The sequence below is a fragment of the Melanotaenia boesemani genome, chromosome 7 (assembly GCF_017639745.1).
Source record: "Melanotaenia boesemani isolate fMelBoe1 chromosome 7, fMelBoe1.pri, whole genome shotgun sequence".
Classification (NCBI taxonomy): Eukaryota; Metazoa; Chordata; class Actinopteri; order Atheriniformes; family Melanotaeniidae; genus Melanotaenia; species Melanotaenia boesemani.
The window spans coordinates 14,197,367-14,220,301 of record NC_055688.1 but is presented as its reverse complement, the minus strand read 5'-3'; the positions used below and the strand labels follow the sequence as shown (position 1 = coordinate 14,220,301).

The 22,935-nt window shown below is 41.2% G+C and overlaps 1 protein-coding gene across 1 annotated transcript in view; it reads left to right on the top strand.

Annotated features, from left to right (window-relative positions):
- Nucleotides 1–17,247: 17,247 nt before the first annotated feature.
- The window catches only part of LOC121642961 (relaxin receptor 1-like), a 76,127-nt gene continuing 70,439 nt past the window's right edge, over nucleotides 17,248–22,935 (top strand). Inside the window, exon 1 of the mRNA XM_041990055.1 lies at nucleotides 17,248–17,616. Within this exon, the coding sequence (XP_041845989.1) occupies nucleotides 17,574–17,616 (43 nt within the window). The 5' untranslated portion in view covers nucleotides 17,248–17,573. The remainder of the gene's footprint in view (nucleotides 17,617–22,935) is intronic.

The window sequence follows — 22,935 nt, the reverse complement described above, 5'->3', positions numbered from 1 at the left end:
TGAATTCTTAAGTCGAAGGGACCCATAACATGGTTCAAAGGAGAAGTTCACAATAACCAGACCAGTTTAGGATAAATATGAAATATTTATTACTAAACTAATAATGCATAAATGAAAAGGAAATATTTACAAAGGACTTCGCATGGAAAAATGAATAAAACATTGTAAAATGCAAAATATGGAGTTCAAACCAAAATCTTATTTCAATGTGTCAGAATGAATGAAATGTATGTAAGAAATGAACAAAAGTTAATTAACCTGCGATGTTAATTCAACTAAGGCTCAGGACTGAAAAAGATCTCTAAATCCTAAAAGGAAAAAGGGAAACCTGAATCTCATCTGTTTAAACTGGAGGTTTAACTAAGATGTAGAACTGCTAGATCACTGTCAGACAACCAACCATTCTTGAGCAGAAAAGCAGAGAATTGATCCGAGCAGGACTCGTCCGGTTCTGTTTGGATCGAGCCGACTTACGACCGTTGTGGTGACTCTGATGGCAAGTGAGGAAGTTGGCGCAGGTGGTTTGGATCCCGAGCGACTTCCAGAAGGCCAGAAGATGCGTCACGTGGTGGTCCGAAGGTTTGGATCAGGCAGCTCTGCGGATGCGGACTTTCCCGCAGCTCGGCTGGTGGTATCGATGATGGACAGTGAATGACTTGCGGTGATATGGCAAAGATGAAAATGTCCAGCTTTAGGTCAGTCCAAAAAAAGAAACTCTGTAGGATCTATTTAGGATCTAAATTAAAAGTCCAAAACATAAAAACATTAGAAAAGCGAAGTATTAGCTGGAAAAAAGGAATGAACTACGGAGTCCAAAAAGGGCCAAAAATTGTCAATCATGCATCGGGTATGCAGGCACAAACTTTAGTATCGGTAGTGATGTTCTTCACATCACTGCAAACTTAATTCTCTGGCAGCATCTCTCTCTCTCTTGCGTTCAGACGAAGTCCTAACTCTGGAAGAGAGCCATGTCTGGCGAGGAGTTGAAGAGAACTTGAAGTCCACTTAAGGAAGAGAGCAACGGAGGAAGAGACAGAACTGACTAAACTCTTTGTTCTGAGTTCAAAAAGTGTTAGTTTTGGAGACCCACCCCATGGAGGGATGTGTGACCATTATCTTGACCAAAAACAGTCTTGTGGGCTGGTTTTGGGTCAGATAGCAGATACAGAGGGGCTGGCCTGATCATTTCGTAAAGAGTTATCAAATTAAACATTTTGTGAATATATCCATATATCCAAGTTATTAAAGCCTTAAATAGGACATCATTAAAATCCATCAGTGAATCATCGAAAAGACAAGAAAATAGTAAAAAGGTTATATCTCACACAAACACAGTAATAAAGTTTCAGGTCACCAATTAATCAAGCTTGTTGATTAAACCTTGTACAAAATGATAATGATTATATGCATGTGCAATTATATCAAGATAAAACACACATATATATGTATCTATTTAAATGAACATTTTAGACTAGTAAAATATAATCTTTACTCTTCATGCAAAGTCTTTGTCTTCTCTTGTGCTGGGACACAGAGAAACATTAAGACACTTTATTACCCTCTGGAATGTTAAGATAAACATTTCTTGGTGTGTCCAGGTGTTCTGCTTCCAGTTAAGACTGCCTGAAAAATGGGGTTTTTCTTTATCAGTTGAAACAACACACAAATTTAGTGAGAAACAGTTTCAAAGTGGACATCTTGGATGAAGAGTTGCATCTGGGACCCTTTAGTTGTTAACTAAAAAGCAAATTTATGTTGCAGAAGATTAAAGTTCCGAAATTTCCCAGCTCTCATAAATAACCTAATGAAGTCCTTTCCAGTCCATGTTGGGGAGAGTCGACCTTTGTTGACCTGTGGAGCTGGAAACCAAGTCATAAATTTGAGTCAGACCCCCACTTTGGGAGTGAGACCGTTAGTCTGTAAGGAGGGAAAATCCTCAAAAGATGTTTAATTCAGTCACGATTAAACAAAGGTTCCAATCTTTATTTTGAAGACGCTGGAATCTGCTACAAAAAATTCTAACACTTGTTTTCTATTCATTATTATTTGGTTAAGAATGAGTATGTCATAAGAACAAGCAGTAAACTGTGTAAATGTTTAACAGCTAAAACAACTAACTTCTCCTTGTACTTCATCCTCCTTTGCTAGAAGTTTAGTTTTTTTAATTGACATGAGAACAATTTGAGTCATTTTTGAGATTGAAGCAGTTTAATTTTCTGCCTCTCAGTTTTTAACAATGTGTCTATTTTTTGATTCACATTAGCTAGACAATAAAAAAATGCTACATCATCTAAACACACCTGAGAGTGACTTCAGCTACTGTTTTATCAGCCTGCCTATATCTCTGGAGATGCTTATGTTTGGAGTTGGCCTACATGGAAGCTCAACACCAAATTGTGCCAGTGTTAATGTCTGTATTGATTAGGGCATGAATATCTAACAAAAAAGTGTCTGAGCTGTGGCAGGTCTTAATCAATACCTGTGATGGTTTTTATCCATTTATCATTTATCTCATTATCAGATGTGGCATCCAGCTGGAGTCCTGTCAAGGCTGATTTCAGAAGAAGTCCAAATGTTATTTAAAGGTGTACCAATGTTCTCTTTTTGTCTTTTGTGTAAATGCAAATATTTTGTACAGGAGAATTTCCGGTTTGCACAGTGGTGTGGTGGTAAGCATTGTTGCTTCACAGCAAAAAGGCCCCTGGTTTGAACCTTAAACTTGGCTGGGTGGAAGGGGTTAGAGTCAGGTCTTTCTGTGTGGAGTTTGTATGTTCTTCTCGTGTATGTGTGGGTTCTGTCTGGGCACTTTTTTCCTGGGAAAATAAGCAGTGGCTCATTGTTTCTATGGTTTGCATTTACTTTGATTTACCCTCCACCCCTGTAAACAATGTTTTGATTAAGCTTTATAAATTTAATATTCCAAACCAGGATCACCAACTCCCGATCTCTTGGACCGGTGTCCTGCTGATTTTAGTTATTTCCATGCTGCAACACACCTGACTTCAATCGGTGGATCATTAAGAGGCTGGTGCAGAACTTGACAACAAGCAGTTGGAGAACCATGTCATTTTAATCTGCATTATAAAAAGTCTAAGATGTATTTTGTATATTTGATGCAAAAGCTTTAATCAAACCAAACTGATGGGGAGAAGAAGCATAAAAGCGTTGCATCAGAAAATTTCAGAAACTTGAAATTATAGCTTAACTTGGGCAAAGTTTATTATCTGATTGAAAGTAGAACAAAGAAGTGATTATAATACTAAAAATATATGCTACTCCTAATATGTGCATGTCATATTAAGATAGCCCCACCACGCTCACACACAGATCCACTTCACTGCTTTCACTCAACACTCTTGTGTGAGCCAAGTTTTATTTTCAGTCAACTGTCATCCGGTCTTAACATGCCCTTGAATTATTGATCTTTTTTTTTCCAAAATGTGGGTTCACAAGAACAGAAAATGTATAATTTATTAGCAACCCTGACACCAGACAACTTCATCTCATCTTTCTATGTGGTTTTAAAATCATTCCTTCCATCAGTCTTTCCATTTTTGACTTGATAAACATCTCTTCTTCCTGTGGTGAACCTGGCAAACAACCTATATAATTGCATTTGCACAGAGGATGGCAGTCTCTGCTTCAACCCTACAGATTTCGTTCCAGCACAAAGAAATGCCATTATTCTTCAAAAGACTCGTTTACTCACTCAGTTTGTGTGAGATACCAGTGCTTTTAGCAATTTTATCATTTTCAAGCTCATTTTCGTGTATATTTTGAAAGCTTTTGAATATTCTCCACATTACTGGCATTTTAAATTTAAAAAACAAGTCAAAGTGAGCTTTTTCTAAACTACTATAAGAACTTGAATTTAAGTCTGCTATATGGGATAAGCTTTGTGCCACTGGGGAGCGAATCTGAATTCTTTATATTTGAATTTGAATCATTCATTTTGAATCTGAATATGCCAAAAACTGAATCCAAATTACCATATTAGATATTGAATCTTTGTTTTTTGAATGTGTATATTGGTAAAGTTGAAACTTTTGTATTTAAAAAAATGTATTCCCTAATTATTTTCATAGTTCAGTTTCAGTTCTCTCCATTCAAATTCAGATCTGAAATACAAATTTAGATCTGAAATTCAAATTCAGATCTGAAATTCAAATTCAGATCTGAAATTCAAACTTTTGTGCCACACATCCGGGACCTGACGTGAGGCAAAACATGTCGATTACAGATGGAGTAACGTCAGTTTTGTGCAGTTGTTTTCAATGGCTACAAGCAGGGGAAGGGCGAGGGGAGGGTGGCGGCGGGGAGAGAGAGAGAGAGAGAGATACTAAGATCCAGGCCAGCCACTCTCGCTACAACGGCAGTTACAGTTTCTGCAATGGCACTTGCCGTTTCTGTAGCGGTAGTTACAGTTTCCTCAACGGTCTCAGCGGTTTGCCACTGTGGGCTGGTTGCAGACTTTTCACATTAGTGGTAACTCCTAATACAAGAAAAATATGTGTAAGTTTGCACAGATTGATGTGCACCTCAAGTGACGTACATACACCATATCAATAAGCGATATTACTAAAATGTTTCCAAAAAAAATGCAAAAAAAAGCTGGCCCCTTATAGCTTACATGGCCTGCGCTTCCTCCACCAGCCCGCTCATCATCTCCAGAATACTGAGCCCTGGAAAGAACTACAAATCCCAAACCCACCGGACTCCGCCATCATGGCTACCACCTGAGCTTCCTTGATCAGCCTAACAACCAACACCTGTCAACATCCCTATATATACCTTCAGTCCACTTCCACTCCTTGTCTAGTCTTGTCTATGCTCATGCATTCTCTCTACTGACCGACTTAATTAAACCTTCTAGAAACTACAACCTGCGACTGTGTCTACCTGTTCAGCATCAGATCTTACAGAAGACTAGACCTACCATAGACACAGCAGGTAGTTCTTCGTTCGAGGGACCTTCCTCTGCTTCAGCCCCGGTCCCTGAGCAAACCACCGACTTCACTCGGTTTACTGCAGCAGTCAACGCGTTGGAACAGAGACTGGGAAGACAGGAAGCCGTGATTGCCGATCTTCTCCGACATCTTCAGATCCAACATCATCCGCCACCAACGGCTGAGGGAAATCCCGCTCCAACTCCGACGCTGATGGCTGTTACCCCTTCCGCACCGCGGCCTGCTGCCTCCCCGGTGAGACTCCCGGAGGTCTTCCATGGCGACTCTTCAGGTTGTGCTGGCTTCCTCCTTCAGTGCGACCTGTACTTCACCTACCATCCAGGGCTGCAGGACAGCGAGCGAATCGCCACCTTCATCTCTCTTCTGGGTGGTCGAGCACGGGAGTGGGCCACTGCCACCTGGAACAACGGCGGGAGCAGTCTGACATCCTACCCAGGCTTCCTACGACTTTTTCGTTCCGTCTTCGACCGTCCTCCTGAGGGCAGAGAAGGAGGAGAATGCCTTCTTCGACTCCAGCAGGGCTCCTGATCCGTGGCAGATTATGCTCTGGGCTTCCGCACCACGGCGGCAGCAAGTGGGTGGAACGAATCGGCGCTGATTACCGTCTTCCGGCAGGGGCTCTGCTCCAACATCCAAACAGAGTTAGCCTGTAGGGATGACGCCCTCTCCTTGGACGCTCTCATCTCCCTGGCCATCGGCTTGGACAACCTGCACCGCGAAAGACATCACGCCCACGGTCGGCCCACGTATAAGGATGATTCAGCGGAGGAACCTCTGCAGGTGGAGCGTGCCAGGTTGTCAGCGTAAGAACGACAACGCCGTAAGGAAAAAGGCTTATGCATGTACTGTGGTGAGGAAGATCATCTTCTGCCAGACTGCCCTCACGCTCCCCAGGCACAACGTGAGCAGGGTGGTCGGTGGTCGGCTGATTCCCGGGTGAGTGCGGCTCCGCCCTCTTACTGTTTGGATCAATTCTCTATCCCAGTGTGTGTATATACTGGTGATTCAAACTGTCCTGTTTCAGCCTTAATAGACTCCAGGGCGGCACGTGATCTTATCTCTCCCATCCTGGTTAACCGGCTCCATCTTCCACTCCATCGTCTCCCCACTCCAGTCGCCATCCAGGCTATTGATGGGAGACCCATCAGTGGAGGCACCATTACCCATTTTGTAGGCTCCCTCAAGCTCAGGGTAGGGTCCCATCAGGAAGATCTCACCTTATTCGTTCTCCCACAGTCCCGTCATCTCCTCGTCTTGGGTCTTCCCTGGCTTAGTAGAAACACACCCACATTTCACTGGAAGTCCAAAACCGTGAGTTTTCCCACAGCTCCAATGGATCGCTCAGTGGTTTTGGGCTGTGCTTCCACCTCCATTGAGAGCCCTTCGCAACCACCGACTCACCTGTCCCCAAGGAATATCAGGACCTGCAGGAGGTGTGCAGCAGGCTCCGCGCCACCTGTCTGCCACCACACTGGCCCAGTGACTGCAAAAGCGATCTTCTACCTGGGACCTCGCCCCCACGTAGTCGCATTTATCCACTCACGCAGTCTGAACAGAAGGCCATGGAAACATATGTGGAGGAGGCGCTGCGGCAGAAATTCATCCGTCCTTCTTTTTCCCCGGCTTCCGCTGGGTTCTTCTTCGTGGAAAAGAAGGATGGGGGTGTCCGACCGTGTATCGATTACAGGGGTCTTAATGACATCACAATAAAGTACCAGTATCCTCTCCCCCTGGTTCCCAGTGCTCTAGACCAATTACGTGGTTCCACCATCTACACCAAACTGGAGCTGAGCAGCGCCTACAACCTGGTGCGCATTAAGGAGGGTGATGAATGGAAAACTGCCTTCAGTACGCACTCAGGCCACTTTGAATACTGCGTGATGCCCTATGGCCTGGCTAACGCCCCCTCAGTGTTCCAGAGCCTCATTAATGATGTGTTGCGGAACATGTTAGGAAAGTTTGCTGTGGCATACATTGACGATATTCTCATATACTCTAAATCTAGGTCTCAACATATCCAGCATGTCCGACAGGTCCTGGAACAGCTTCTGGCACACCGGCTGTATGTTAAAGCGAAGAAGTGCGTGTTCCACTCCCCCACCGTCTCCTTCCTGGGATATGTCATCGGTCCGGAGGGGGTGAAGATGGACCTGGATAAGGTCAAGGCGGTGACGTCATGGCTGACACCTCGTACGGTTAAGGAGCTCCAGCGATTCTTAGGGTTCGCTAACTTCTACCGACATTTCATCCGAAACTTCAGTTCAGTGGCATCTCCCATCACAACACTCCTCAAGGGAAAACCAAGGACACTCACATGGACACCGGCTGCTCAGGAGGCTTTCGAGGATCTGAAGAGACGTTTCACCACCGCACCGATCCTGTGCCTACCTGACCCCAGTCTGGCCTTTGTGGTGGAGGTTGACGCCAGCGAATCCAGTGTTGGGGCAGTCCTCTCACAACGGTCCGGTGAGCCACCCAAATTACATCCCTGTGCTTATTCCTCCAGGAAGCTGTCCCCGGCAGAACGAAATTATGATGTGGGGAACTGTGAGCTACTGGCAGTGAAATTGGCCATGGAGGAGTGGCACCATTGGCTAGAGGGGTCGTTACAGCCATTCCAAGTCCTGACTGACCACCGCAATCTGGAGTACCTCCGCACAGCAAAGCGCCTGAACCCACGCCAGGCTAGGTGGGCTCTGTTTTTTTCTCGCTTTAACTTTACCGTCTCCTACAGACCTGGAAGCCGGAATGCCAAGGCTGACGCTCTGTCTCGTCGAGATGGCCCTGTTACACCATCCTTGGAACCCACTACCATTCTCCCAGCAGCTGTTTTCGTCAGCCCCATCATGTGGGACCTGGACGCTGACCTGGAACGAGAGTCCCGACTGTCACCAGCACCCCCAACGTGTCCGGCCGACCGCACCTTCGTGCCTCAGACCCTTGGTGACAGGATTATTAGGTGGGCTCACACGTCTACGTCCTCAGGTCATCCCGGCACGAAACGCACTGCTCAACTGATCTCCTAGAAGTAGTGGTGGCCCAACCTAGCCTCTGATGTCGACCAGTATGTTAAATCCTGCTCTCTGTGCGCCACGACCAAGTCACCACGCCACCCGCTGGCGGGGAAGCTGCTGCCCTTACCGGTCCAACAGAGACCTTGGACTCACATTGCAGTGGATTTTGTCACTGACCTGCCGGTCTCGGAGGGGCATACGGTGATCCTGGTGGTCGTGGACCGCTTCTCCAAATTCTGCAAGTTTATTCCATTTTCTAACCTCCCTACTGCCTTTCAGGTTGCAGAAGCTGTGTTCAACCATGTTTTCAGGAACTTTGGTCTGCCTGAGGACATATCCCGGGTTTGGAGATCGTTCCTTCATCTCCTGGGGGTCTCGGTCAGCCTGACTTCCGGATACCATCCGGAGTCTAACGGCCAAACTGAACGCATTAATCAGGAACTGGGGAGGTTCCTTCGAGCCCACTGCTCACACAACCAGCACGACTGGGCCCGGTTCCTGCCATGGGCGGAGTACGCCCAGAACTTCCTCCGGAATGCTTTCACCGGGCTGACGCCGTTCCAGTGCGTGCTGGGTCTCCAACCTCCATTGTGCCCCTGGCATCCGGATCCTGCCGGGGGTCCCGCTGTGGACAACTGGTTCCGCCAGGCGGAACGCGTCTGGGAATCCACCCATATCCAGCTGCGTTGTGCGATCTGCCACCAGAAGATCCAGGCGGTCCGCAGGCGTTCTGAGGCCCCTGTCTATCGGCCTGGGGATTGTGTGTGGCTCTCCACTCGGGACCTTCCACTTCGGTTACCGGGTCAATGAGGTGTCGTATACTCTTTTGCTCCCCTCTCAATATTGCATTTCACCCACGTTTCATGTCTCCCTCCTCAGGCCGGTGGTCAAGGGTCCCCTTGCTGATGAGGTTCCGCCTGACAACCCTCCTCCGGCCTTGGAGATTGAGGGTTCCGTGGCGTACTCTATCCGGTCCCTTCTGAACTCCAGGCGTCGCCAGGGACTCCTTGAATACCTGGTGGACTGGGAGGGTTACGGACCTGAGGAGCAGAGTTGGGTCCCACGTGACGACATCCTGGACCCTGACCTCATCCGGGACTTCCACCGGGCTAGGCCCAACCGTCCTGCCCCTCGTCCTCGGGGTCGACCTCCGGGTGTCCGGCATGGCACGTCAAGGGGGGGGCTCTGTCAGGCCTGCGCCTCCTCCACCAGCCTTCTCATCATCTCCAGAATACTGAGCCCTGGAAAGAACTACAAATCCCAAACCCACTGGACTCCGCCATCATGGCTACCACCTGGGCTCCCTGATCAGCCTAACAACCAACACATGTCAACATCCCTATACCTTCAGTCCACTTCCACTCCTTGTCTAGTCTTGTCTATGCTCATGCATTCTCTCTACTGACCGACTTAATTAAACCTTCTAGAAACTACAACCTGCGACTGTGTCTACCTGTTCGGCATCAGATCTTACAGCTACAGATTTCTAACAGAAATTAAATGGAAACAATGAGACAACTGAACAAGGATATGTATAAAGGGCAGCAGCTGTGGATTATAAAATTCATATTCTCACTTGAAAGTCTGCTTCTTCTTTCAACAGATTGTCTGGAATAAAATTCTTTAAAGAAGTAAACAAAAAAAAAAAAAAACTTCCCAGGAGTTGTGTAACATAAAAGAAACTATGGTATCTCTTTTTCTTTTATTTGTTTGTTTGTTTTAAGTTAGTAAAACCTGAATATCTGGATGCCTAAGCTAAACTGAACATTGCAACGTTGCAGTGTGGACTTTAACTGTTAAAAGTCCCATATTGACATGCAAATGAAAGAACTTAAGCTATCTACATACTAAAATCATCACAATGTGCATAGTTTTATTGTTACATGTGTGCTTACATACACTGCCTGGCCAACAAAAAAGAAAAGTTCCACACTCTAGTATTTTGTTGGACCACCTTAAGGCACACAGTCGTTGTGGTATTGTTTCATTAGGCTTAATTTCCATCCAGTTTTGCATTCATTTTTTACTAAAATCTTGTATTGATGATGGGAGAGTCTGTAAACTGCACAAAGTCTTCTCTACCACATCCTGAAGATTCTCACTGGGGTTTAGGTCTGGACTCTGTGGTTGTCATAGTTACCAGTTTTCGGTTCTTGCGTTTGGTTTTTGTCTATGTTTGGTTTGTCATGTTTAGTTCTGTCATGATCTTGGTTTAGGTTTTTGGTTGTTGTCATACATACTCCTGTTTTGTAGCTTTCCCTCACGTGCACTGTGTTTTCTGTTCCTGGCTCATTAGTTCACCTGGTTTGATTTCTCATACCCTTCACCTGCTCCTTATTACTCCCCCTGTGTATTAATACTCCATGGTTTTCAGTTTTCTTTGTCAGATCCTTGGTTTATCCCTGTAGTGTATGGTTTTCTGTTCTGGAAGTTTTTGGCAATAAACCTGTTACCTGATCTGCTTGCATTTGGGTCCTCACATACACCTCACATGTGATAGAAGGATCTGACCAAATATGGACCCAGCAGGCAGAAATAACTGCCCCAGCACCGCCCCAGCAGGCCCGCCCTACATCGCTTTGGCAGTACTGGCAAGGTGGTAACTGGGAGTTGATCCATGGATGGAAGATTCTCCTGAAATGGACTGGCCTCACTCAGACTCAGCAGAAATGGTTAGCTGGCTTGAGTGGTGTACCTCTCAGACATTAGGAAAACCAGCTATCCCTGCAAATTGCGCTTCAATGTTGACATGTTCAGCCGCGTTGTATGGGAATTTGATATACCTGGCTGATGTGGAAAATTCTGTCCCACACGGCTGGCATGGCTCAGCTCAAGGTCGACTGACACAGTCCCGATGGGTCTGCCAGTTCCCTCCGGAATGCCCCAGTTGCTAGCTCCAGGACGATTGCCCTTTGGAAGCTAAAGTGGCTGAGCCAGTTGTCGTCAACTGCCAGTTAATCCTCTCTGTCTCTGAACACCCGCTCTCTGCATATTGTACAATTTACATCTTCTAATACTGCTAAAGCAGCCATTGCTTTTATAGGTATTTTTTTTTCACCACTTTGTACATGCTTTTATAGCCATTCATGTAAACCGCAAACACGTGAGTGTGTTAATGGCTCATCAGTGTTAATTGTTCATTGTGTCTGTAATATGCACATCACTCAATCTGAGGACTAACTGTTTTCACATTTATTTATTATAATAGTTTCCAAGCCTCACCTTTAAGTGTCGCCAAAGTCTGAACAGCTGTAGAAATGTGCATACGTCAGCCATGAAGTTGGCGTGAGGCACCCCATGTTTCCACGGTCATTTCACTCTTGAGACATCTGAATTGTGACAACGAGCAAACGCCACATTTTTGTGCATATGCGCCCTTCAAACATGAGGCGCCTGGTCGTTAAGTATATTCAGGTAGTCTGCTGACCTCATTCTTTGGGCACATAATGTTGGACTAAGACCTGACCAACTGCCGCGCCAGATCATGGACTGCCCCTACAGGCTTGTACAATAGGGACATGAATCACTGCCACTGAGGCCAATTGGATACACATCTTGATACACTGCCAGCGATATGATACATTAACAACACAGTCAAGCCTCCTGCATATACGATGTGATACGATTTACCCCTGTTCACAATGCGATGTGATTCATTGATGACTTGACAGTGATTTGACTTTCATCTGGAAACTCATCTGGTTTCTAGATAATTATTTTGTACTCTTTATTTGGCGGTGTTGATTGTTTAGTAACATAACTCAAAAAGTTATGGATGGATTTTGAAATTTTCAGGAAATTTCAGAAATTAAATAATAAACAAAATAATGAACAAGTGATTAGATTCTGGAGGTGATCTGGATCATCATCTGAATCCAGGATTTTTTTAAAGGATTATTTACTATGTGGAAAATATGAATAATTTTGCCATTAGAGGTATTATGCAACATATGTTTAAATGACAAGATGCCAGGATACTAATGATGCATATAAGGTGACTCAAAAACATGGCTGCTGAAGAGATAACATATCCATAGGATAGCAGTCACATCGCAAATGTCCGTCTCAGACTACCAAATCAGATCGTTGAATCTTTCCATCCCTATTGTACCTATTGTACAGTAGGCACTAGACATGATGGCTGTATCACTTCATCTGGAATGCTTCTTACCCTTAACCATCTAAGCTTCTAACCATCACTCTGGAACAGGGTAAATCTGGACAAAGACCATATGACCTTCTTCCATTGCTCCAGTGTAATTTTTATGCCCCCCAGTAAATCGGAGCATTTTTCTCCACTTATCCTCACTGATTAGTGGTTTACTCATGCTACAAGGCTGATCAGTTCAGTTCTCAAGTTCCCTTCACATTGTGGGTGTGAGAAGTGCTCTTATTTTTACTTTTAAACATAGTGCTGGGTTCTACTGTTGTTTTTTATTTTTTATGTGATTTCACCAAATGTTTAAGTGATCGCCGATTACCATCATTGAAAATTTGTTTCTTTGTTTCTTTTTTTAATTTCTTCCTCGAAAATCATAGTTCTTGCTATATCCTTCCAGTTTTAAATAATGCACTGAACAGTTCTTAACCCAATTTTAGTAGTTTTTGCAATCTCCTTAGATGTTTTTTCTGCTTGATGCATTTCAGTGATTTTACCCTTTTTAAACAGACTAACATCTTTTTCATGATCATGGGCTGTGTCTTTCAACATGGTTGTTTAAGAAATGAGAAGCTACTCATTGTATCAGTTGGGGTTAAATACTTTGTTGCCAGCTGACAGATAATCACCCATGTAGTAATTATCCAACAGGAGGCTTGTACCTATTTGCTTAGTTAAATCCAGCTAGTGACTCCTTTTTGTTTTTTTTGTTTTTTTTGTTTTGTTTTTTTTTTTGCCCGAGAAGTGTATATGAAACATGCATGGTTCTTTATATATTACATACCTGCTGTAAATATCATAGCCAGTAAATAGAAATCAAATCTAATTACACTACAACCATGTGGGAAATACCATATTTAATCTCTGAAAGACTTCACACCACTCAAGCTCTCTGGATTTGTATCGTAAAATCAAACCTCTACAGTATCATGTATCCAATTTGCATACTTGCAAGACCTAAAAATAAATAGAAAATCCTCTTTTCCAGGAGGAGAGAAAAGATTTAAGAATTTGTGTGAGTGTGCATTTGGTTATGTAATTCAAGTAATTCATGGACTACTAAAAGATAAAAGATACTTTCATATGCCAAACAACCACTTGGCTTGTTTGTATCTACAGATTTGATATTTTCAGCCTTTTTAGAAACTCCCCAAAAAGCCTGAAAATATATACATTTTATTTAGCAAAAGCAAAGGCCCAATCCATATATGACATATAAAATGCCTTTAAATTTATCAAGGATGCTGATAGTTTTATATCAAATTTTATTGACATCAGGTAATAGTCAAGTGAAGCTGTCTGTATATGGTGGGGTATGAGGGGATAGAATCAATGTCACAGAGACAAATAATTATTTGTCTAAACCAAGACCTGAAACAGTTTGTTTTGCTTAATGGATGAAATGCTTCAATTACAAAAGACTTTACATACATTGGAGCTGTGCTGGACTCCCAGGTGAGCATATCCAATAGCAGTTACAAGGACTATCATCTTGGAACTGATATAAATAAACAGCTAAAACAAATTAGTATACAAATGGATTTGTGAAATAATTTTATGTAGTTTTTTTATTGATAAGGTTGCCATCGGGATGGCTCTCATCCTGACTCTGATCCATCTGTCTGTGTTCCTTGCTCTGCTGCTTTCAGTCAATTTAAACCTATGACACCATCTTTGATGGAAGTGCTCATATTAAGCTTTCTTGTTCCAACCATGATGCTCTTCCACCACATTTTTTTTCACTCTGTCATTTGGCCTGTTTCCTGCTGATTTCAAATATGCTATATGGCCCTGGTAAAGAAACCTGGTCTACGTGTTGGGTTATTTTAAGCCAATATTCAAGCTCCCATTTGTATCTAAAAACATGAAGAGAATTGTGTATTTACAGCTAAAATCCTTTTTTGATGGGCAGGGTATATTGGATGTGTTTCAGTCTGGATTTAAATCCTTTTATAGCACAGCACTGTTCAGGGTTTGCAACAGTATTCTTTTGACTTATAACTCCAGAGCCAATTCTCTGAAAACGTGGCAACACTTACCATTGCTATTTAACTGCCAAATTTATGTACCGTAGAGGTGCAGAGATACCTGGTCAATTAAATCTTGTTTAGCTTGCCATGATGATCTTAAAGCATGGATGGCCTTAAACTTTTTAAACTTTAATGAAAAATAGACAGACATAATGGTATTTGGACTATAGTGGCTCATGTGAGACCCATTTTGCTGGGCAGGATTCCCATGTATGTCAAGCTAAAAACTATAGTCTTTTAGAAAGGATAGTGATTTTAAGTTAAAGAGACAATTTAACACCACAGTTAAAACAATTTTATCATTTAAGGAAACTGGTAAAGGAAAAAACTTTTCTGTCTAGGTAGCAGCTGGAGCCATTAATCCTGTCCTTTATATCATCTCGGATGGATTGTTGTAATTTGCTCAGTTTTGGAGTCTTTACTCGCACGTCTGCAGGTAGTTCTGAACGCTGCTGCACGACCTTTAACAGGAACTCAAAAAAAGGAGCGTATAACTGATGTTCTGGCTTCACTCCATAGGTTGCGTGTGCATTTTAGTCCATTTTAAATTCCTCATCTTTGCTTTTAAAGTTTTACATAGTCTTGTTGCATCTTATTTATCTGAGCTTCTCCACCTTTATACTCCTTCCTGAACTCTCAGGTCAACTGATCAGCTGCTCCTGGTTGTCCCTAGTTCTAAAAGGAAGTGCACTTTCCCTCAGTGCATCTAAATTATAGAAAAACTTACTTTTGCCAATTTACTCAGTTACTGACAATTTTTAAAACTCATCTTAAAACTCACTTTTACTCATTGGCCTTCTCCCAACCTGAGACTTGATCTTATGTGGTTTTTAATTAATTTTCATTTAGTTTTTATTGGATTTTATCGTTTATATGTTGGTACTTTTATTATATTTTATTCTGTTTAGTTGTTGTATATTGTGGCTATTTTCATGCATTTTTATACTTTTATTTTGCCTACCTTAGATGTTCGGCTCTTTGTTCTACTGATGATTGTTTCATGGTTTTCTGGAGTTACAGTGCTTTCTGACCCCTCCTTTCTGTCCACTCAATTCATAACAATTCAAGGCAGGTCACTGCCTTCTTGAGTCTGGCTCTGCTAAAGCTTTCTTCCTATAAAAAAAAAGGAGTTTTTTCTCTCCACTATTGTCCAGATGCCCAGGCATGCTCAAGACAGGGTATTGAATTTAAGAAAATATTTCATGTAACCCATTGGTTTCCTTAGTTCAACTTTGTTTTTGTGAATTGGAATTATATAAACACTATTAAAGTGAACTGAACTAATGTTCTTAGTATTATGTGATGATGGTGGGTGTTCATACATGAGGTACTGTAGTTGTTGAAATATTTTCTTATAAATTCAGAACATATTTTCAGGAAGTTGTTGCGTCATCATTTGTGGCTTTTTATTTTTAATGGATACTGTTTTGAATTCTCTTGCAGAAACTTCAAAATTTGTGATTGTCTACAGGAAACACTCCACTTGTGGTTATATTTTGTTACATGTTACTCAACCTACAGGTGTATTTACCCCTAAATTAAAAAGTTAGATTTCCGTACCCAAATCCCACCCCTCAATTTCCAACTGCAGTTTACACCCATGGGCAAAGCGTACCTAGATAGATAGCACCAATTCACTGTGCAGTAACTTTGAGCCTTTGAACTGTATGGTGTAAAAATAAATAAATAAATAAAAATCTATCTAGCGTCCAAAAACCTATTTAAAAATTTAAACCTAATTCTATTTTATTAAACCTCCACTTGTTGAACTCCACAGCTGCAAGCCTAAAACAAATATTGTTTGAGTGCATGGATAAAAGAAGAACACAGTTTTAAAGCAGGCTTTGCAGAAAGGCTCAAAAAGATTAGGGGGAAAAACAGCAAACCTGGCATTTTTACTTGTTAATAATCACAGCTGTCTTACAAAGAGTGATGTCTGATGATATTGAACCTGTCCTGAAAACTCACATGTCTGGGTTTTAAAAACATATTTTTAAAAACATATTTTACATCAATGTTAAATATAGAAAGACAGTTTTTTTGAGGAATGCTAGGTGTAGAGATGGTTGGGGGGAAAGGGTAGCCTTGTTTGTTTTGGTTTATTTTGTGCTTTTTTTTTTCTTTTTTTTTTTTCAAATCAGTCTATATATCTCCTCATTGGAAAAGGTCAAAAATGCCATAAATCCCAAATGCCATCAATAATCTTTACAAGTTGATAAAACTATTTTAAGCCACCAGCACTGAGATTAACTGTGTGGGTATATTTGTGTGTCTCTGTGTGTGTTTGATTATGCAATTGTTTATCTGTCTTTTATGATGGTGTTATAAAATAAACAAAAAAAGATATGTATTCTGTGAGCTATAAACATAACAGAGTTGAAGGAACAGAGAAACAGAAGTCCATATTAGTTTAATGTATATATATATAGAGAGAGAGAGAGAGAGAGAGAGAGAGAGAGAGTTGAAAGACGTGAAGCCTATGAAGCCTCCAATTTTCTCCTTAAATGTACGCATACCTTAATTTTTTTTAAATACAGCCATTTGATCTCTATATCTTTCCCTTGCTTTAGCTTATTTGTGGGGGAAATTAAATCTAAAACTGTGCCTAAATTTTAAAAGCAAGAAGACAAATAAACTGACAGGATTATTGTGTAAGTGGACTTAAGATAAGACGAGCCAGCAAACATGAGAAACGTCTGTCCAAGAAACAAAAGTCAGCCTGCGGGGAAGCAGAGAAATCTTATACCCGATCTGACATCTCCCAGACTTTTCTCCTATGATTTCCGTGCCACTGAGGAGGAGAAAATCTCTAGGGGATTATTTTATATTCTAGATAAAATAAAACCCGAAAGCTGTCCCACGCTTCGACGACATTTACGAGAGTGCTTGCTAAGCATTTAACTTGCGCCAGTCCCCTCTCCATTAGAGCACAGATTATAGGTAAATGCGTTTTTATGGAATCTGCAGGATGTTGCACAGAGGGAATCCAACATACTAGAACAGCAGAGCGTTTGATTAGCAGGTTTGTCTCAATGGTCTCATGTTTGCTGTTGGCGCTTATGGATAAACACCCCCGCCCTCTGAGTGTCTGCGCGCTGCACCTGCGCTGCCACTCCGCGTGCGTCAGAATATGGCAACCGATTCTTAAACCCTTTCTCTCACACAAGTGGCTGCAGACCGGGTCGACGTTTGTAAAGCGTCCTGAGGTTTTCTCCCAGCTTTACACGCGTGTCTTATCTTAATTGTGCAGGCGTTTACCGCAAAGCAGCGGCAAAGCAACAGTAAACTTCTGGTGAGATTTTTTTACGCACAGATTTCCCAACCTGGAAAATCAAACGATTATTTCTCTGCTTTGCTTCTGCCTCCACCCGCGCGATTTTCATTAAAAACTTCAAGTGGCACAATGCAAGTTTACATGGCTGTGATATTCGCTTATGGATTGTCTGGTAAGTTCAACAACTACTTAATTAACCAAAACACGGAGTTCTTGTTTGTCTTTTATGACAACATGAAATTCAAAGGTCACTATAATTAGAGGAGCAGGGTGTAATTGATGCGATTCCAGACCATTATCTTTTGCTTCTGCTCTGATTACATCAACGGATAAAAGATGGAAGAAATGGTTTGTACCGAATGGATGTTAATAGGAATTTCTGCAACACTTAAATGAATTTTAAGCGTTTGCATGTACCTTAATGACTTCTTATCATGTCGGTAAATTACCTGCTCGTAGAAGTGATTGTAATAAAAGGTGGAGCTTCAGATGACACTCAGGTTTGTCAATAAATTCTGTGAATCTAGGACGCTCCAGCTGTTCAGTTCTATGCACATTTTAGCGCTGTATATTGCGTTTTTGTGCGTTCATCCAGTGACGCTTGTTTTGTGAATTCCCTCTGTGATACTCTGCCTCTCTTTGCATTAACGGGAAGATTCCCCGTCTTCCTTATTTAAAGCATCTTTTAAGATTCATAGTGTGACCAGTGCAATACTGAATCTGTGACATTAGAGATCTGCTTTCAGTCATTGGTCCGCCGTTGGGGTTGCATCTTGTGGGCTAGTGCAGAGTAAAAGTTCAATGGAAAGCCTTCAGCAAAAGATATTCTAACAATTATTTAATTTTGACAGTCGTTTGAATTTAAAATGTCTGCTGACTTTCACTGGGACAAATCCTTACCAAGGTCACTGCAAAACTAAAAATATTTTGAGCATTGTAATCAAACATCTGCTGACATATTCAGTTTCTATGTTTACTGTGTTTATGTTAGGCGGAATATATATATATATATATATATATATATATATATATATATATATATATATATATATATATATATTAGCTGTTGTCAAATCATTCATATTTTTCTGCTCTCATATTGTTTAGCACTAACGATCCTGCCTGGGTACAGTTGAGCTACAGCAGAGTAAAAGTGGTTTGTCATCTTGAATGTTCTATACAGTCTATCTGTCATGTTGTTCATCAGCTTTCTTAAGGTTTTAACATATTGCAACAATGTCAGAAGCAGACTGAGTGGGTTATCTGTGAAGCTGTCCAACCTGAAAATCATAAAAAAAAAATAATAATTTAACCCACTGTAATGGATTTACCATTGTATTTATTTTTTTTATTTATTTTGTATTATTTATTTTGTGGTGACTGCAGTTGGATAAAAACTTTTTTGAATCTGTTTGTCCTGGTTTTATTGGCTGACGGCAGGAGTTCCGATTAGGAGTGTCCAGGGTGTGAATTGTCCTTAATGATAGTATGTGCTTTTTTAAGGCTACAGGAAGTGTGTAGTTCTTCTGGTGTTGGGATAGGGCAGCCAACGAACTTTTGAGCAATTTTGATGACCCACTGGAGCACTGTGCATCTGCTGTACCACACCCAAGTACAATGCATTAAGTTGTTCTCAGTGGAGCACCGATAGAAGGATACCAGCAGTCTCTGTACTGCTTCCTTTGATCAAAGTGTTGTCATTGCTGCTTTATTCGCAAAGTTAAGACAGATACCATCTCTGGAACACAAAGAATATTTATGAATAATGTTTATCTGGATGACAGCCAGGAAAGTCTGAAGTTTATTAAGTTGTCTGACGTTTCTTGGATTGTGAATGCTGATATTTTAGACTTTTAGAAGGAATTATTTCCAAACTTATTGTCACCTACAAACACTTTAAATGCACTCTACCAATGATAAGCAGTCATCTTAAACATGACTAACATGCCTTTTCTCAGCAGGTCCAAATTTTTCACTCTCCTGCTTGCACACCAAAAAAAAGGTGAAATGTAATCAGCATCCCACTTTGATTCATAAGTCACTTTAATTTTTACTTATCGCTACCACATGTGTATTTATTGATTAGCTATTATTTGGATTGAAAATTTGAAGAAAAAAAAAACAAAATAAAACAAAAATACTTGGATAAAACGTAACTTATTAAGTTTTAAACTATTTTTAAACTTGAGTATAGTATATAAGATCCTACATGACCTGGCCCCTGTATGTTTACTGGATTTTGTCTGTTACTGCCCTTCTAGTTCTCTAAGATCCACCAGAATAGCTTCCATCCACAACTGTACCTTTTTGATGCACAACTTTTGGACAATCTGCCTTTTCTTTTAAAGCCACCACACCGTGGAATGCACTACGTGACAATATAAAGAGCTGCAGCTCTATTAACTGTTTCAAATCTGAACTGAAACTGTTTTTAAAAAAAACCTAATCTGTAACCACCAACTTGTGTCACTCTAAATTTCAATCTTTTGTATTGTTTTATGTTGCTGAATAAATGCGTGTTTGTGTCTGGGTGCGATGGGGGGCTATAACCATATATGGTCATTGTATGGTTTTTAGTGTGCCCTGCCAGACGACTGCTTATGTAAATTAGTCTAAGATCGACTCTGGTACAACGCATTAAATAGCAACATTTATGTTTAATTTGCACATAGTCCCTTATAAATATCAATAAATAAAAAAAAAAAACATATTTTCATAGAAGGTGTACCTAGTCATAAGCTGGACACAGCTCACCTTTCTCTATAGAAACACGGGTTTACCGACCACAACACCTAACTCGGAGTCTCTGAAACTGCACCATGGTCAAAACAAAAAAGAAAAAAAGAGAATTATCTATTTTATCTATTTGTGAGACAGCTGGCAGCTCCCTCAGTCCCGCTGTGTGGGCTGACTTCTGCACTGCAGTCAAAAATAATAAAGTAATCTAATTATTTCAGAAAGTCAATTTAATTAGAAACTGCGCTCCAGCACAGCATGCAGGTGCAAGGTAATGTTATTCCTTCATGTTGTCATATTACAAGCTCATCCATGGGACATGGTGTTAGTTACTGAACTGATTCTCAATACATTATAACCGTCAGAGCACTGAAGGTAAACCCAGTTCATGTGACAACAGTTAAGTATTTGACTGTTCAACCATCCATCCATTTTCTGCCGCTTATCCGGAGTCGGGTTGCAGGGGTAGCTGCCTAAGCAAAGAAACCCAGACTTCCCTCTCCCTGGCCATATTCACCTGCACGTCCCGAGGCATTCCCAGGCCAGCCGAGAAATGTAGTATTTGACTGGCCTAGTTTAATTAATATAACCATATTAAAAATGTTTAAATGTGCTACATCTGGTGTAACATTGCTAAAACCTTTTTCTCTGAAACTGCTGAGTACGGTGGGGTCAGTGCATGTTGCTCAGTCACATTACGTTCTCCACCCCTAGGTTACACCACAGATCTACAGTTATTGACCACTTTATTAGGAACACCTTGCTGGTACTGGGTTGGATTCTCTTCTGCCTTCAGAACTGCCTTAATGATTTGTTTCATAGATTCAAAGAGATATCGTAAACATTCCTGAGAGATTTTGGTCCTAATTGACATGCATGTGACAGCATCACACAGCTGCTGCAGATTTATAGGCTGCATATTAATGATGAGAATCTGCAGTTACACAACACCCCATAGGTGTGTGAGACCTCTTTTGGATGATTTGAGCTCTATGATGCATTATCCTGCTGGAAATAGCCATCAGAAGATGGTAGGTTGTGCAGTGTTTCCTCTTGAGTAAGCTGTGGTGGATCGTCACGGCTATATTGTTAGCACCATGGCTTCAAAATGCCAAGAATTAAATAGTTTCACATTGACAGCATCAACATTTCCTTATTGAACCTGCAATGGTGCCTACAGAAGCACAGCAGCCGTCGGCTACTCTGCTGTCAGACGTCTCTCTGCACGTGAACACAGCATGCAGAGTGTAGTGAAGGGCAGAGAGAGGTGGGGCCTGATTAAACTTCATTAGTTATGCCCACTGGTACAGTAAACTTTGAGAGCAACCAGCTTATTACGTGTGGAGTCCGTAGAGAGGAAAGGTAGTTACTAAAATTGTCACGATAATAAAATTTCAAACTTTTCCAGTAGTAAGGATGGTGCTTGATACTCAATACTATTTTAGATACTAGAGGGAGAACAAGTTTTATTTATTTTTTATCAAAGTTAGAAGACAACGAAAATAACTCAGACAATACTACAAAAATATATTAATAAATTTAAGGACAGACATTAATAGTGTAAAATAAATGCCTTGTTTTAAAGCTCTATTATTTTGTGAAAAGATAGTCTGACCAGTGTTCTTGATCGGTGGTGTGGTGAAAAAATAAAGCCTTTTCAAATAATCAAATTTGAATACACATACATAAGAAGAATTTATACAAGTGTCCTTTTCTTCACAATACTTGAGATGCAACCAAGGAAACAGTAGAACAAACTAGTTAAGATTATTTACCTTTTAAACTAGATAATAGTTTATTAAAAACATTTTTTAAAATGAGCTTTTTCAATGTTTTTGTATACATTAAAAGGCATTAATATCTGACTGTAAGGACAATTCGCACAATTTATTTTCAGGGTGGTTATGAAGCTTTGCTGGTGCTGCATGAGGACGAGGCTTTTGTGAGCACAACTTAAACTGTAAGCAAGTCCTCCAGTGAGATGCTGCAGGGACAGGGCTACCTGCTGTAGTCCATGTTTAAAATGGGTAAAGGCTTTTTTTAGTCTTTTTTAGACCGCCTGCTTCAGTGGGTAATGTGCTATGTGTTCAGAGGTGAGAGTCTGCGTATCTAGGTTGTAACGTGGTTATTTGAGTTATTTGTTGTCTTTCTATCACCTCTAACCGTTTTGCCCATTCTCCTCAGCAACAACCTAGAGGTGGTTGAGTGTGACCAGCCTGTCTGGCACCAACAATCATGTCATGCTCAAAGTAATTTAAATCCCCCTTCTTACCCAGTCATACTGACCATGTATACACGGTTAAATGCGTTGCATTTTTGTCATGTGATTGGCCGAAAGATACTTATGCTAAAAAGCAATTGATGTGTACCTAACAAAGTGGCTATTAAAAACTGTTTCAGTGTTTTATTCAGTGATTTACTTGTACAGGGTGGGTTTTAAGTAGAACAAATAATAACGAATGATCACAGAAAGGTTATAAAAATAATAATTCAGTGTGGTGATAAGACATTAGTGGATGGCTCCATCTCCATCCAAAAGCATTTTAAATTGAGAAACCAGGGAAAGGTGATTTATTTGGATTTTAGGTTTGTCAACCTAAAACACCCTTCCTCGGCTTGGTTATAAAATTTGAGATGTATTTCTTTATCTTAAATCAAATGGGAATTTTTCTTTTGAAACTTGATACTTAAGCATCACCTTGCCATTGTAAATCCAGTAATGGCTTTTACTGAGTGTCATAAATATGACACCTTG